The sequence below is a fragment of the Cavia porcellus genome, unplaced genomic scaffold (genome assembly GCF_034190915.1).
Source record: "Cavia porcellus strain 051 isolate PalLab524CR breed Dunkin Hartley unplaced genomic scaffold, mCavPor4.1 scaffold_12, whole genome shotgun sequence".
NCBI lineage: Eukaryota > Metazoa > Chordata > Mammalia > Rodentia > Caviidae > Cavia > Cavia porcellus.
In genome coordinates this window covers 47,212,003-47,230,084 of record NW_026947495.1, presented here as the reverse complement: position 1 = coordinate 47,230,084, position 18,082 = coordinate 47,212,003, and the positions used below count along the sequence as shown (strand labels likewise).

Sequence of the window (18,082 nt, the reverse complement as noted above, 5' to 3'; positions counted from 1 at the left end):
TTGCTTCTTCCAGGAGGCCCCAGTTTCTTTTTTTGTTGGTTACAATTCTTCTGAAGCGTGCTAGCTAGGTAACCCTTCACACTACAGTGTGTTAGTGAGTTGCAGACAGGGACAGCATATGCTGGCCCCTCCCCTCCAGATTAGTCAAACTGCTGTGGCCTGCACTACTGTACTACTTTGCTCCGCCTCCCTCTGGACCTGCCACACCTCCAAGGCCCCACTGGGCCTTTGTGGTTAGTGTGCACCACCACTGCAGGGACTTGACCTCAGATAACCTATTGGGTCTCAGCCAGGTCATGTGACCCAGGTCTAGCTCACTCCACCAATCTCTTTTCGGGAAGGGAACAATTGCCTGAAGTCACTGCTGCCCCTTGTACTTGCCAGTCCTGCCCAGTCCCAGAATGTTATCCACCAGGGGTACCCTTGTTTATGGAATGGCTCCATTCCCTTCACTCACCATAGGTCGATGTAGGCTCCCCACCAACTCAGCTCTCCATTTGGCTCACTGACCTCAGAACTCACTGTAACTGCGCCTCCAGTGAGTCGAAGCGCGAGACCTCAGATGGCTTGGCCAGTCACGGCAGGACCTCTCAGCAAGTTGCAGCGGGATCCTGGCAAGTCAAAGCATCTGGCCAGTCACAACGGGACCTCAGATGGCCGGCAAGTCACCTTCATTTCTTCTTGGGATGCAAGAATTCATCTCCCTCTGTTCAGGGCTCCCCACACTGGATTGTGTTGAATTTTAAGTTGACTATCTCAAGGAGCTTCTGTAGCCAACTGTTATCTATCCACCATCTTTGCTCCGCCCCATCTTTCTCTATCACTTGCATATTCCGTTTCATTTTTCTAGAGAAGGACATTCAAGCAGCACAATATATCAACACATATTGTATCTAGTTTGAAATATTTATTCTTGAATATCAAGTAAGGGATGCTTTATTGGTGATAATTGAAATTGCTTTCTTTTATGATTTTTCCCATTAATTTGACTTCATTTTGATATCTGGTATAGGTGAAGTCCCATGAGTTTTTCATATGAAAAGACTAAAATTACTGCCAAATTCCTTAAGTTATCTTTTGCTGATTTTGTTCTCATGAAGGGAAAATTGAGTTAAGGGGTTGGAGAGGGAGAGAATTCACTTTGAAGTCTTCCGATTTGTGTTCTGTAAGTTAGGAAATCCATAAACTGTAATCATTTTATCACACTCTATAATCTCCTTTAATTTTCATTCTCAGCAGTGGTCTCCACTTCATGGTTCCAAAATGTTTTATTCTCATTTAAATAAAGCATCGCAGTGGTTACTAGTGTATGAGCAGTTCTCTTGAGGGTTCATTAAAATAATAACTCTAAGGGAAATATCAGAGCTTTGATGTGTATGGCTATACTAACATAAACTTGCGAATTAAAACTAGTTTACCTTATTCTTACTTACACTGTATATCATACATCTCTCATTTTCTCCCTATGGACCTCATAATCCCTTAATTACAGGAAAGGATTTTAGATAATGTCACTTCTCTTTGGCAGTCTATTTTTTTGCATTAATCAGGTAAATCCCTTGTTAGGTAAATGTGCTAGGTATTTTATTTTTAATGGTAGCCCAAAACATGAGAACTCAGAATCAAAAAGTAGATGGTTTTCTGGGATTGAATGAATTTAGGGAAAGTGCCTGATACTGAAATTAAGTTTATTGCTCACCTTCCCTAAAGGTTTCCTAAAGTTATTTTATTTTTCCTATAGGCTATTTATTAGATCAGAGATACTTTTAAACATTATTTTTATCGAATACCTTCCTTGAATTGGTCATAGAGTTTACATATTACAAAAATTGCTCCCTCAGAATAGGGTAAACAACATAGTTGGGAAGTGAAATATGAATGTGAAGTTGTTAGTGAACAACTTGCTTTATATAAAATGATAAAAGGGCTGGGAATATAATTTAGTGGTACAGTGCTTGCCTGGCAAGTGTGAGGTCCTGATTTTGATTGTCAGTATTTAAAAAACCCAAAAAGATAATGAAACGCTATCTATATTTAATGTACCTTTAATAAGCGTTTGCTGTATTGAACACTGTGATAATTTCTATGGGAAATTTAAAGAAGAATAAGTAAGTGCCCTCTATCCACCGGAGAAGATAATCTACCTGTCTGTCTGTCTGTCTGTCTGTCTACCTATCTATCTGTCTATTCTTTCCAAACCTGTGTTATAGTTTGTATCTGAAATGTACTGCAAGGATTCATATGTTGAAGGTTTGATCCTCAGCTTGATGCTGTTGGAAGTCAGTGGTAAATTTTAAGAAGACTTGGGCTGAGAGCCCTGTAGCCTATCACTAAGAGACTACACTCCAAGAGCAATGGAAACCATTGAAAGATGTCAGGCAAGGTGAAGAGAGTATAGGGAGGGAATGAGACCTGATCAAATGTGTGTTTTGAAAATAATCACTCTGGCTTCAGTAAACAGCAGTACAAATGGATGAGGGAGCTTCTTGTAGGATTAGGTTGGTGATTGCAATGATGGAGAAAAGTACATGGGTCTAAGACAGTGATGGTGAACCTTTTAGAGGTTTCAATGATGCAAACATCCTGCTGTGGTACAAGTGACAGAAGTCCGTCTCCACTGGTCTATAAGAGAGTCAGGTGGTGTAGTCAACAGGGCTTGGTTATATAGAATGTCAAAGACATGCAGGGCTGAGATGATTCCTGAGTTTCTGGCATTTGCAAATGTTTGTTTTTGTATTGCAACCCTTTAAAATGTATCTCATTATCATATTTTACTATAATGTGAATTTCTAAGTGGTTAAGTAGTAAGCCCCACAAAACTCTACTAGTAGGTCACAGAGGTGGGACTCAAACTGGCTTATGATTTCAAAAGCTGGGTTCTTTATCTGTATTATATTGCTGAGTTCATTGCAGAAGGAATAAGGACTGTGTTCCATATTGGTAGCATAATAGGTTTGGTCTTTAAGTTGTATAGCTGTGGAATCTTCAGCATTGGGAAGGATTACAGAGAATATCTTGGAATAGTTTTTAAGCTTCCTTGGCTGCAGCCTGCAATGAGAATTGTATCTTGTATCACGATGAATGCACACACACACACACACACACACACACACACACACAATGGAAACTAAACTTTCACAAAATAAATACTTTATTGACATGACATGCACTATTATTTTCTGTTCTCTTATATTTTTAAAAAACCTTGATTTTATAATCTATTACGAGGTTGTTTAAAAACATTAATCCCCTTAATTTTTAGAAGAGAATTTGAGACCCAGAACTGGACAGTAATTTTCTAAGGCCTCAGAGCCAACAGGCAAGTAAGATCTTGACTTTTGGGCAATATTTCTGTTTCTCTTAGATAATTTTGCTTTGTCAGCTTCATAAATAAAATTATGGATGGGTTTGTAAATTTTGATCCTTAGGAAATATAGCTGTTGAATATTTTCTGCTTATTGGCATTTAGTTTGTTTCTTTCTCTAGAAATCTTGTATTACTCTAGGGTTAGGTCCTCTAAGACCCAACTAAATAAAATACTGAAATATTTTGAAAAGAAAAGAATATGGAACAGTCAAGATAATAATACTGTATAATCTTCTTTGAGATTCTGAAGAAACTAATAAAAAGCTATGGAAAATGGAAAGTAGTTATCAAAGAGACATGCTAGAAATGCACTTATGGAATTACTTGAGAAACCAAGGGGTAATTGTGAAACCAAGGGGAAAAACCAAATTCTTTTGCTAAGCAAAAAATGCCAAGTGAGGATAGAAAGCTTTAATAAAGCATGCAGAAATCACAGGTACTATACCTCATGAGCAAAGATTAAACTTAATGGAATTCATAAGATAAAAAACAGAGCAAGGAGTTAACACTGAGAAAATGTTGCAACATTTACAGAATGTAATGGAGTTATCAAACTCTTAAAGATTCAATAAAATGAAAATTTGAAATTTACTCAGCTGAAGTAGATTTAGAAGCATATAGTAGTAACATTAACTGAGAAGGTACAAACAGGAATTTGCTTACCACTTTTTACACATCCTCTGACCTTGAAAGAAATATGAATAAGGTGTTGCAAATCTTGTCAAAGTTTCTGGATATTTTTCCTATTGGACAAACACAAGTGAACAGAGGAATCACAGACACAGCTAGGAAAGCAAGGATTCCTCCACAACAGAAGAATCAGAAAGTGGTTGCATGTATGGTGGGGAACTTTTCCTTTCTAAAGACCAATTCAGAGCGAAAAGAGAAAATATTGCCTACTCATTTTAAAGTGTATCCTCAGAGTCTTAACTGTGTTTCAACCCTTTAAATATGTTTTGAACTATGAGTTCCAGTTGTAGTAGGCCCTGGAAATACAACCTTTGAGTAAGACAAATTTAGTTCCTGCTCTTAGGCAGTTTGTTAGCCCATTGGAGATACAGGCTATTCCAAATTATTTGATGTCTATTATAATAGGAGGGAGAGAAGATACTGGGGAAGAAGAGAAGATACTGGGTGTGCTGGGCTAAACAGCACTTCCTGGGAGGCTGATATCTAAACTTAGTCTTGAGCAGGGAAGGAGAAGTCAGGCAGATGCTTGTTCCGCTGATTATGTCCTGCCATGTATTTAACATCTTAATAGAACATATGCCTGGCACACTAGAAGCTCTTGCAAATGGTAGATGTGAATATTTTATTTTTGTCAATATCCAGCACTAATCAGATTATGCCTTTCTTTTGATTTCTTTTATAAAATATCCACATCACATAATGTTTCCATAAACATGGCTAGGAGAATACAATATTAATATTTAATTGCCTATAACTATTTAAAAGATGTACAAAAATACTAATTTTTTTCAGCGCAGTTCACTTACAAAGACTTTAGAGTATATCATATGCTATGAACTTTATATAAGGCAAATGTAAAATAGAATCAGAATAATAGATTTTAAATGGACAATGGAGGCCTTTTGGCCCAGCGCTTTTCTCTAACATGTGAAAAAACTGGATGAGGCATTTGTTTAAAGTAACTCTATTATTTGTTAGTGGCAATGCATAAGTAAAAAGCAGGTGTGTGAAACTCATTTCCCTTACAGCATATTGATATAACAGATTTTTTCAAAGCTTTCAGTTTTGAGGTAAAATTGTGTTAATATTGTTACCTTGATGTTAACTCCAGTGATTCCCTTTGAAGTTTCTGAGAGCTTCATTTTGTTTTGTTTTTCCACTACAGTTCCCCCGATAGTATGTGTCTATTAACTTCACTTGAATCACTTTACTTTAAGAACAAAGAGAACATGTAATGGTACTAACCACTTAATATCTTTATTATTTGTAGTAGATGAGCATATTTTAAATGTCATTTGCCTTGTGTAAGGTTAAGATCTCATTCAAAGACATTATGCTTTGCAGCAATTTTAAAGGAAGTATTAGCTAAAGATTTAGAAAAACATCCTGTAGTTAATAATCTAAATAATGCTTTCCTTGTAATGTGCCCATGACCACCACTGAGGGAATGTTCTTTCGTGGTTATTATTGCCACACTTATGTTCACAGGCCCTGTTTAAAGCTATATAATTAGCAAATCCTTTAAAATAAAACTGCTCAAATGTTCTTTTGGGCTATTCTTCCTTTTGCTTACTGTTCTCGCAGTTTTCTATGCTTTTTTAGCCTATTGTGCTAATATTGACTCCTTTACCCACCTGCCAGCTTTCTTATTCTTAGGCATCTCAGAAAATATGGTAATTGCTTGTCTTTCTCTCCACATGGGAGCCATCTAAATCTCTTGGTTCTCTCTGGGAGGATCCACTGAATAAGAATTTTTTCAACAGTATCCTTTTCTTACCCAATTCTTCACCTTACCCATTGTGCGCTCTGAAAAGCCCACTTTTACCTTGCTGCCTAGATACCAGTTGCTTCTGAGCCTGTTTCTCATTGTAATGATCTCACAACTGTGGCTTCAATATTTCTCTATTTTTATCTGCATGGTTATAATACAGCTGATATTGTGAATTACTGACTTCAAGTGAACTGTAGACCAAATCTGTGATTCCAATATTAGGTGGAAGCAATGTATTTTCTGAAAACTGATGCTTTGCTCTAGACACTCACTTCTCAGTATATCTTTATCCTTTTGTTCACTGTTACTTGAGATCTACAACCTGCTGATTTTTGTTGTTGAACTTGCCGGCTGTTTCAGAATTCTATGATGTGTGCATCCTTCTTAAAAACACTGACATAAACTTGTCTTTTCTGGAGAATAGAACATCCTTTAGACTTGCAAATGAAAGGTAAATTGGTGGGTAAACCAGTCACTCCACTTTGATCTATTTTGTTTGTTTGTTTGCTGTACTTGCTCTAGAAAACAGAAATCTTTTCTTTATAGATCTTTTTTCCTGATTTTGGTTGTTTAAATTCTGCGACATACACAGCATATGCAAAGATTTCCCTAGATTTGTCTTAAATCAGGAGATGAGTAGTATAAAACCCAAACTTTTGTCCACTGAAATTACGAAAACAGTCTTGGTACATAGAATATGTTTTTCCTCCTATGATTTCAATGCATTACAAATCTTTTTTTCTATAATCTTGCTACTACAATTATTTATTTATTCATTCATTTATTGAATCCAGGGCCTCCCATTGGCGAGGAAGGTGTTGTGTCACTGAGCTATATTACCAGTCCCTACAATCTTTTATTATATAAGTTTCTTAGGATATACATTATATTTTGTGGTCCATTTAAAATAAATTTTTGATGCGGAAAGTTTTAAAAAAGTGAAAAATCCCATAGTTATGTAAGTTCAGTAAGTGTCAACTTATTAGTTGAGTTAGTTGAATTTTTATCTATACTTTACCTTTTCTCTTTGAAAATAGTGAGCATTAGATACAATAGTTCATTTATCAGCATTTAGAATTAAAAGGCACAATCTCACTATTATCATGCCTATAAATTTTAACAGTATTTCCTTAATATCATGAACTAACAATTAATATTAAAATAGCACTATTTACAATATCTCATAATTTATTTGCAATTGGCTATTCAACTATAATCCAAACAATGCATTTGGCTGGTTTTATTTACTTTAGTTTCTTCAATTATTAGTACATGTTTGCTGTACATGAAGATTACATTCATTGTGCGGATTTGATATATGTACCTAATGTATCTTAACTCTTTTTACTTTCTTTTCCACTCTTCTCCCTTCCTCTCTTTCCATCTCTTGGCACACTTCCCATGTGCAGAAGATCTATCTCTTGCTTCCTATTATCTATCCTTTATTTTGCTCTTTAAAGTATTTATATATTAGGTTTCTCATACAGGAGAGACTATGAGATATTATTTCCCTAAACATTATGGTCTTGAGATGTATCCATTTTCCTACAAAGACTCAAATCTTCCTGCTTCAATGGAGTAGCACTCCATTGTGTGAAATACCACATTTAAAAATTCATTTATCTGTTGATGGACATGTAGGCCACTTCTGAAATTTAGCTATTATGAATTGTTCTACTATAAATGTGAGTATGCAGATATCACTGTAATATGATGCCTTTAACTCTTAGGAAGATACTAAAATGAGTATAGCTGGGTCAAGTGGAATTTCTATTTTTAATTTTTTTGAGGAACCTCCATTCTGCTTAACATAATAATTGTACTATTGTTGTATTATGTTTTATATTTCCACCAAAAATGTGGAAGGATTCTTTGAGCACTCCACAACAGCCTCACCACATTCGTTACTATTTTTAGTTCTCGATGATAGCCATTCTTTCTGACTAAGATGGAATCTCCGTATTGTTTTAATTTGCATTTCTCTAATGGCCAATGATATTGAACATTTTTTCATGGCATTGGTTGGGAGCGAGAAAGTTAAATTATGTAGACTGTATGTATATTGATAATTGGCATTACCCTTTTGAACTATCTGTTATTGTTCTAAACACATTTGGCACAAAGTTTTTGAACACAGTAGGAAGCTTAACGGTTTGAAAACTGATTTGTCATAAATAAAAGCTCATCTGAGCTCATGAAGTGCAGGCTCTTATAAATCCATTGTAAAATGTAAAGAAACGGTGGTATTGATGTGTATACATGGTAACAAAAAGATGCAGAACTACCAGGACACATGTCCCACTAAGCAGCAGATCTGAAAAAGATGGTCAGTCAGAATTTCTTATTGGATGGATTCCAGACAAAAGACCTGATACTGTAGATTGTGTATTTAGACAACTAGAAATGATGAACTCATAGAAAAGAATGAACACATCAGTATATAGATTGGAGGTCACAGAGAGAATAGTGTAGGGTTACGGTTGCAGGGCAGACACAGGAAACAGGAAGAAGAGGGTGCTCTCAGGAAGGGCAGGGAAAGAGAATATCACAATCTGAGAAGGGGAGAGTATTAAGTGGCAAGGGATGATCAGTCATGTCAGGTAAAGTAGAGAGAAGCAATATCCGTTAGGCATCAAAGGGAAGTTGCCAGCAGTGCTTGAGAGGACTCTTGCAAGTCACATATAGAAAAAGAGCTGCAGAAAATGGAGGACAGAAGGAAGCAGAAGGTCAAGACGAAAGCACTGATGATCTATTCTAGGACTGGGGTTCTGAAGAAGGCAGGTGTGCTGGTCCAGAGAAGCCACAGGTGGGGAATGGAATTGTGCTTGGAAACCAGGGATGGGAATGTCTTCTGTTATTTTGATAAAAATGGAAAACTTCATTTTTAGGAAATTAAAATTTTTAATATAGTCAATGTAAAAAAGACTAGTCATTTTAAATATTGCAAGGCAGTATTTTGTCAATTTACATTCTGTATAATACTGTTTAATGCACATAAAATTAGGTATTTAATTAGGAAAGCTAGTTTTTCCTTTTATAAAACAATTTTTTATTAGACATATTTTTTATTTAGAGAAATCAAAATAGAAAAAAGGGTAGAAATAATACAGAATTTCAAAAAAACAGAAAAATATCAGTAGTTGATAAATTACATATCGTTGTTTAAATTACAAAATCAAAGCATAAAAAGTATTCAAAACAGAACTTTTTGGATTTCTGTATTATTTTCCTCACCACTTCTTTAACCAGATATCATGGAAAGGAAAGTATTTTTATTTTGTTAGTTTCATTGATTTCTTGCTTACAAAGAAATGTTTGTTACACAAATGTCATTCAATACAGGACAGTTTAAAGAATTTTTTAATCTCATAAAACAATATTATTTAGAGATACTATCATGAACTCCATTCAAAATGTTTCTTTGTGTAGGTACATTTTGTTTAATGAGATCATGCTATAAATGTAGTTTTGCATCTACGTTTTTGCATCTAGTAACATGCTGTAGATATTTTCTGTGCCAAAGATTCAACATCCCTTTTTTAATGGTAGCTGTTGAACATATCATATGAACATATCATAATTAATTTAAGTCATCTCAGGGCTAGATATGTAGACTTTTTCCAATTTTTCTACTGTAAGCAGTACTGCATGAATATTTCTAACTGTGTTTTTGTGCACTGGACTAGTTGCTTATCCTCAGATAATTTCCTGAAAGTAAGTTATAGATCAAAGGCTTTGCATATTTTATTTATTTATTTTTCCAGTTTTTATATTACAACACATATTTAGATATTTCCAGTAATTCTACAGGAAAGCTATACCAAATACACTTATATCAGTAACTTATAAATGCCCAGGAATTTATTTTTAATGAGTGTGTGTGTGTGTATGTGTGTGTGTGTGTTTCATTTTGAAATATGGCTCATTTTTCATTTCCAAAAATAAGAAGGCTGAAAATTTTCAGTGGTTTTTAATTTTTTTAGAGTCTTAGGACTATTTTAGAATTTTTCAGAGCTGTTTACCCTGTTTTTCAGAAAAATAGACAAATGCAAAAGCATAGGATTTTTTATATATTCCTTATGGGAACTCACATATCCTTTGAAGTTAAATCACAGACACATTAAGACTTTAATCTATAACTCCATAAGGTAAAGAGTCTCTGAATGAGATAATTATAAAGATTTAGCTCCTTTTTAACACTAATGTGCACATATTTACATACACAAGTCCTATACTCATATGCACACAGAATTTAATGTGACTTCTGCTTAAGAACCCAGCCTCATGTGAAATCCTGAGAGCGTGCAAAGTATTGAAATGAAGTTTCCCTACTGATTTCAGGTTTTTCAGTGGCAAGCCCACCAGGAAGAGGTAGCAAGACTGGAAATGGAAATTTCTGCCAGAAGGAGAGAAAAGGAAGAAGAAGAAGAGAAATTGTGGAGGAAGAAGGAATTGTTGAAAAGGGAGGAGAAGAAAAAACAAGTATGATATCTTCTGTTGATGAACACTAAATTGTCTAATGGAGCTTTAATTTATCTTAGTATTTGGCATGGAATTCTCACAGGGGGTGCTGAGAACATTCATAGTTTTGTAGTCATGGTATAGACCATTTTGCTGAACTGCTTGAACATAAGTACTTGTGGTTAGAAGAGATGATGTAGGGGAAAACGAAACAAAGGTTGTGACTATTCTGAAGCCTTGAACTAAGGTCAGACCTGGAAAAGCTTGCTGGGTAGTGAGATAGCATTTTGATTGATGGTAATATAGCAAATGATTGTTAATAACGTATTTGTTGGTAGAATATATTGTGCATGGGATAGTGAAATCTGTGGTCAACTAAAAAGCCCTTTAAAGAATTTATTTCTTGATTTCTTATTAGATGGTTTTGTTTTTACCACGCTCTCTTGAGCAAATATTTGTCTCACATTCCTAAAATTTTTTATCAGAATTATGAATTTATTTTATGGATTTACTGCCTGTGGAAATAATTCACAAAAGGCAATTAATTTGTGATCAACACTTACACACAAAAAGAAATCAGTAAACCTGTATATTTCTACCAATAGCATAAAGCCCTATTCAGAAAATTTGCCTTTACTAGTAATAGCAAGTTTTTCAGACTTTTCAGTAACAACAGACAGCCCACTATGGCCCATAAACCATAGGTTCACCACTGAGGGCCTATACTGAGCTACTGATGCTTTCTTGAAACACTGCTTACATTGCTAAGAATGACTGATTCTTATTGTTGGGCAATATTTCTCTCTCTTTTTTTTGTAAATAGGTTGACATTTGGACTATGTGACCAGTGAAATCTGTGAAGTCCTTGTTAGAAGTTTTTCCTTCAAAGTTAAATATATAGGTAATAAAGGAACTATGGATTTTAAAGCTTTAAAGTCAGGCTTTCTGCAATTTTTAATACTTTAATTTTCATTATTCTTGATTTGTTTTGTTCCTTTACATCAGCAAATTTGTAGATGCAGCATTTGAGGAAAACAATACACATAGGAGTTATATGATCATTTGACAAAGTCAGCTGCTAAAAATGTATTTCATAGTTCTTATATTTTTTAATTAAAAATGCATCCAATATTCACTTCTAAAGAAGTAACCGGAGGTGATTTCATTAGGTTCTTAGCAAGAAGGCTGATGGTAAAAAAGAATAATTGGATGTACTTCAGGAATTGATAGCATTGATCACCTTTCAAAAACTACAAGTGAACTGTGTATCTTTTTGGAGCAATACTGCTTTTTCACTGCGATATAAATATGGTATTTGAAAACTAAATCTCTGTAATTTCGTCTGCTGCTGGACCCCTCTCGTAGTGAATTTCTATGACCACATATAATATTGTATTTCTAAACATTAGTTTACCTGTAGTGTCATTTTAAGGATTCCATTTCAGGAGATTTAAAAGACTGAGAAAATACGTATTGTAAGATGTGTATATTTTCAGTTTGCACTCTTTGAACTACGTCAATCTGATAGATGTGAAAAGTTCTTCATTAAAATTTAATTTATATTGCAAGATTGCTTGTGAGATTAAAATTCTTTTCATGCTTCTTTTCATGGGAAGTTTCTTTCTTTGTAAATTGCTTTTCATGCATTTTTCTATTTCTTTTTAAATCTATAGAAGTTCCTTATAAATTCTGGATATCATTATTTTATCAGTTACAAATACTTTCTTCTGTTGGTCATTTGCTTTTTAATCTTATCTGTAGTGTCTATAGTTTCACAGGTATTTTAAATTATCAAATAGTCAATGTTACTGAGTTTTTCTTTATGAACTGGGCTCTGGTACTAAAAACACCTCTGCAGACAGATTTTGTGTTTGCCTCTGCTGGGGGCCATATGCCTACTACTGTTTAGATGTGGTATATTAACATTGTGAGCCTAGCATGGATCTGACAGTGTCCGTGCGTAGCTGTAGCCTGTCATCCTGCACTTGACTCCTTTGCTGCCTTTGTCCCCAGACAGAAAATAAGCTCCCTTGTCACTTTTCTGGGGAGTGGTCTTAATACATTTGCTTCTTATTTTGCATCTGGATAAGTACTATATGATGTTTTGCTCTTTGAAATTAGTTTGGTTACAGCTCTTGTGCACCCAGAAATGAAGTCTTTAGGCCCTCTATTAGCTCTTGGTATCCTCAAGCTCCTTGGCTTCAGCTCCCTCTCTTTGCTGTGACTTTGGGTTCTGTACTTATTTTCAGCAATGAGGCATTATGCTCTGTGTGTGTGTTTGTTGTGTGTGTAGTTGTTGTTGTATATTTGTCCACTATTTCTACACATCTAACAAAATAGATTTCTATGTCAATTCAGACGTAGTGACTTCATATATTTATCACCACAAGCCTAGATTCTCAACTATTTTATATGTTGGAGGCAAATTTGTTTCCCCAGAGTTTATTAGCAGTTTGGCAGGTAATCCTACACAGGCAGTGTCTCCTGATTTGAGACATTTTGCCTCTCTAGCTGGTGCTGGGTTTTTGTTTCCTATACCTACGATGTCACCCCATTTGTTTTCTCTATTCAAAAGGAAGCAGCAGAAGAGATTTATGTCAGGTGTGAAACCCCACCAAAGACCTTCTAAATAAAACATAACCTTTTCCTATTCTTTCTTCCCAGAAATTTGTCTTTTAGGGTTCATTTGTTAAAATAGTTTCTATTAAGTGCTAAAGTTTATCCTTACGGGTACCTAGAACCTTTGTAGGTGCTGTTTCTCTAAAACTTAAAACTCTTGCTAGATGCAATATTCACATTTTTCATAGTTTTGGACAAGACCCGAGGAAAGTTTTGATTCATAACTTGTTAGATGATATTGCTAACTTTCATAAACATTATTTTACTTTTGAAATTAGTGTGATGAGAAAATCAGATGATGACTTTTCATGAACAATCCCTGGAAGCTATTGCAAAAAATAAAATTGCTGTGTTAGATACACCTAAAAATGCTTGATATGTGATATTGGTTCCCATACCACCTTTTCAATAGATATCATAGATATCAATTTTTGAGCGCACGAATTTTACAAAAATTGTCCTGCATCACAGAGTTTTAGTTTTTGCTGCTGTATGATGTCTGGTCTAGAGTCTGTGGGATCCAAGGCAAATCGGTCAGTTAAGGTTCACTAGAGGAACATATTTAATGTAAAAAATATGATACAGAAAAGATTTTCACTGGGTATAGTAGTGTTTGCCTGTTGTCCCAGAATTGGGTGGCTGAGGCAGGAGGATTGTCATGAGTTTGAAGTCAGCCTGGGCTACGTAGTGAATTCAAGGCCAGCCTGAACCACATAGGGAGATTCTGTCTCAAAAAAGCCAAGATAATAATAAGAGGGAGGAGAGAGAGAGAGAGAGAGAGAGAGAGAGAGAGAGACAGAGACAGAGACAGAGACACAGAGAGAGACAGACACAGAGAGACAGAGGAGAAAGCACAAATAAATGAAAGAAAACAAAGAAAGAGAGAAAAAATTAAACATAAAGAATCTATGAGCCAGGCTTACAATGGCTACCTGCAGAGTTGGAGTGGAAGAAAGAGAGAGAGAGCTGGAAGATCCAGTGAAAAGTAAAAGTTCTAAAACTTTCAGCGCTGAGTAAACCTACCCATCCAGCCTCAACAAAAGAGGTTTCCCAGGTCTCCCTGTAGGGGGACAGGTTACTGCATACAATATAGGGAAAGGGAAAGTTTCCTGAACACAGGTGGCATTCTATGAGCCATCAAACTGAACTGAAGATGCTCAGTCCTTTCTCCTAAATAGACCAAGGTGAGGAACAGTGGCTTCAAACCATCTCTGAGCTCTGTAAGTAATGGAAAATGAGCGTTCCTCCTAGTAAGAGCGTACACTAGTTTTGACATCCCCTGATATGTTCGTGGCTCTGAAATGATAGTTCACTGAAGGTACAAAAGAGGAAGAGCAGTCCAAAGACAGTTCTCTTTGATCATGCACTGGCTTTGATATTTTAACTAACGATACATTAACAAGCTCACTGAGAAGGGAGCCAAGACGTGTTAGATATAAAGATCACGATCTGACCTAAAGGGATCTTACTTATCAGGATATAGGTAGAAAGAGAAATAAACACACTATGAACTAGGTAGAAAATGTGAAATGAACACACTACGAACTCGGTGGAAAATGGCTAAGTACTCAAGGAGTCCACTTAAAGTGGGGAATGGTTTAGGGTGGTCTTATGATGTGGGTTATTTTCCCTTACTCAGACCTCTGGTTGAGTTCAGCACTGCCACTTGCTAATGTGTGGCCTCAGGAGAATTTCACCATCTCTCACTATTTCACTGTATCTGTCTATTATTGAAATACTAAGTAAGAAATTGGATGGGAAGCAGTTAATACATGCTTGGCACCTAAAAGGAATTCTTTAAATATTATAATAACTGCTGATATTATTGTCACTCCAGTAAAATGATAGGGTAGCAAGTAGTTTGCAAAATATAATGAGAATCAAACAGTAATGAGATAAATTAATAATAATTTAAGGCAGTGATATTAAGGGCTGGTTTAGAACATAGTCTCATGAACATAATTCTTTTTATTTTTGCCTACTTTTACCTGGCAGAAGAAAATTTTAAAGTTGATAGAACTTGATCAGCACTATTGATGATATAGTTCATGAAAAGTTCTAGTAATATAAAAATTTCTAACTACAGTGTAGAGCATGTGGAGATCGTTAGCTGTAGCTTTTCTCTTTAGATAGAAGAGTGATTGATTTACAACTATATCCTGTGGCTTTAGGTAGCAATTGATTGCAAACATACTTTTTTGTAAATTTCATTACTTGCAGACTTTATTGTAAATTACACACATAAGACTTATACTGTGTATTTCATTTTGAAATTCCTAGGTCACCTTTTATAAAAGGTGTGGCTCAGTGTATCACATCTACTTTTTCATTCAGCATTGGCACCGATGCTCTATGGCACACTGGGCTGTATGGCGTTTACTACCTTCCCACCTCTCCTCTGTAGAGGATAGTAGTGTCAGCTTCATGTACTGACAAAAGTGTATGTATGATTTCAAAAGTTCAGTAAATATCCAAATCTGATGGTAACACATTCATTTATTTATTCAGTAAGTATATGCCAAGAGGATTTCAAGTGATATATATCTCAGTCATTCATTTTCCACACTTTACGCAATTGTAAGAGGTCACTCATTCGAACAGAATTTGTTCTTCTTCTGGTATCTTTTTAAAGGAATGTGTTTACCTGCTCTGTCATGAAGATAAATACGTAGTTGTTAGTTCACTAGAAGCTCTTATTAATTATACAGAATGATTTCTTTTAGTTTCAAACTTTGTAAATACAAAAAAGGTTTACTAGAGAAAACCTAAAATTACAAATAAACCAGCTGGTAATTAATTTGAACATGATTACCTCTAGCAAATTAAGTATATATGTATACTTATAAAAATATATATAATATGTATACAATATATAAAAACATGCATAGCCACATATAATTATACATTCAAATCATATCTATCTATACAGATATATCTATACAGTACTATTCAGGTTGATATTAAAGTCATATTATAATTAAATGCATATTTATATATACATATATAGAGTAGATATCTGTTGTATGTAGATATCCACATTTGTTACCTAGTTTATAATTTATTTACATCTTCTTCCAAATCTGTCTATATTAGAATATGACCTGAAAATTAATGTGCTGATTCCTTTAGGACATGTTAACAAACCCTTAGGTGTAATTAGGACAGACCTTTGTCTTAAACAGTGCTTAGACACCACTCCCCTTATTTCCTGGCCCTCGGTCATCAAACCATACTTTAGGTATTTATCCTCACCTGGCCTCTGCTGGTCTGATTACTTCCTAGTATGAATGCCCTTATGCTAATACATGCTACTAGTTTTGCCATAGTTAATCAAAGTTCAGGCCTTGCAGGATAGACTTTTTGCCTTCACTGGCTTCAGTAGAGCTCATCAACTCTCTTTCTATTAATTTTCTTCTTTTCATCTAGGCCTTTCATTCCTATTGTGTGTGCTATGCACCAAAGGAACTTCAGGATATGGAACTGTCATCAGCAATTTCCTTCAAATACTGGTGACTGATTGCTTTTCATCCCCACTGAATGCTTTCCTGTTGCGGAGGGAGGGCGCTATAGATTGCTGGGCTTTAGGTAATGAACAACAACCTTTGGGGAAAAAAAAAAACCTTTGGAAATCACAGCATTGCCTGGAAAATATAGCTCTTCAGAGGATGGCCCCTTCTAGTCCTATCCTAGGTCCTGTTTCTTCCAGATCTTTTTGTCCTATGATACTCCTTTCTAAACTGTGTAACATAAAGACTGCATCTCGTCAGTCTCCCATTATATTAAAATGATTTAAAATGTAAATATTGTCAATTTATATATCATTGGGACCAACTGAAATGTGAAAACAAGCAGAAATGCTATAGCATTATTCAGTAATACAGTAACATTCTGATGATTTTGAATTGACTTATGATCATTTTTTTACATTTTCATAAAAGTCAAGAATATGGCACACACGAGCTCCCACAGATTTCCAGGGCCCTGAAAATATATCTTTAATCTCCTGTCAATACCAGCTTGACCTCACTGTAACATCCGCGCTCCTGCCTCTGTCACTGCAAGCATCCTCTGCTCAGGGGAGCTGCCTGCCACTACAGTGATAGCTGCTACTCCGACTGGGTGCAGGGCCAACCTGTTGACCTACTTTCTATCCTCTTTCTAGTTGTTCTCTTAGTCACTAACACTGGCAATAGTGTTCTTGCAAACTTTGAAAGTTTATTTTTTAGTAGTCTTATTTTGGAATTTGATGAAATACACCCAAATACCAGAAGTACGAAAAACCAATAGGCAAATTATGATATTATAATGATAAAAAAGAAAAGAGAGTATATATTCTGTGTAGAGAGGACTCAAAAATAAATTGGGGATTCAGATTTTATTTTCTGAAGATTTAATACGTCTTCTAAAAATAATATTTTAACAGTAAAGGATTTAATACAGAATGAGAAATATAATTATGTCCCTCCAATCAAGAATCGTCTAATTTAAAGTGTTCATATTGTTTCTCATTTTGTTATTAAAATATAGAAATGATAACTGGGGATATAGCTCAGTGATAGAATGTCTGGCCAGCGTGTTTGAGGGCAAGGGTTTTATCCATGTCAACACACAAACACACACTCATCAAAATGAAAGTTAAAATAAGCTTATTATATCAACTGGTTCTAACCTTCTACCATAGGACTGGATTGGATGTAGAGTCAACTCTCAGTATGAATCAACAGCTGAAAGGGAAAGAAAGTAGATAGCACAGATGATAAAATGCTAATCCAAAGAGCACGGTTTTCTGGCCTCAACTATCTTTAAAAGTAAAAACTTCCATCATGAATTCTTTCTAAGGATAAAAATGGATGAAAGCTTCCCATCTTTTGTTAGCACATAGTTTTTAAAACAGATATAGAGAAAAAAACAGGAAGTCCAAATGATTAAAAGCCAAAAATATATTTGTTTTGCTGCAAAAGATTTCCCACTAAGCAGTTTTAGAGGAAAAAAACTTGAAAATTAACTCCAGGTGCCACTGTCTGGCTATAACTTCTGGATAGGTCTTGATTAATTTGTAGTGATTTGATATAATTTACAGATACCTACATAGTACTTGCTATGTACAATGAACTGTACTGTGTTTTCTTCACAGCCCTAAGGAGTAGATAATAATATGATCCTTATTTTCTAAAT

At 35.1% G+C, this 18,082-nt stretch overlaps 1 protein-coding gene across 5 annotated transcripts in view; it reads left to right on the top strand.

Annotated features, from left to right (window-relative positions):
- The window catches only part of Ccdc148 (coiled-coil domain containing 148), a 327,135-nt gene that overhangs the window by 213,125 nt on the left and 95,928 nt on the right, over positions 1 to 18,082 (top strand). For all 5 annotated transcript variants that reach the window (XM_063259137.1, XM_063259134.1, XM_063259138.1 and 2 more), the window contains one exon: positions 10,169 to 10,309. In XM_063259137.1, the coding sequence (XP_063115207.1) occupies positions 10,169 to 10,309 (141 nt within the window). The remainder of the gene's footprint in view (positions 1 to 10,168; positions 10,310 to 18,082) is intronic.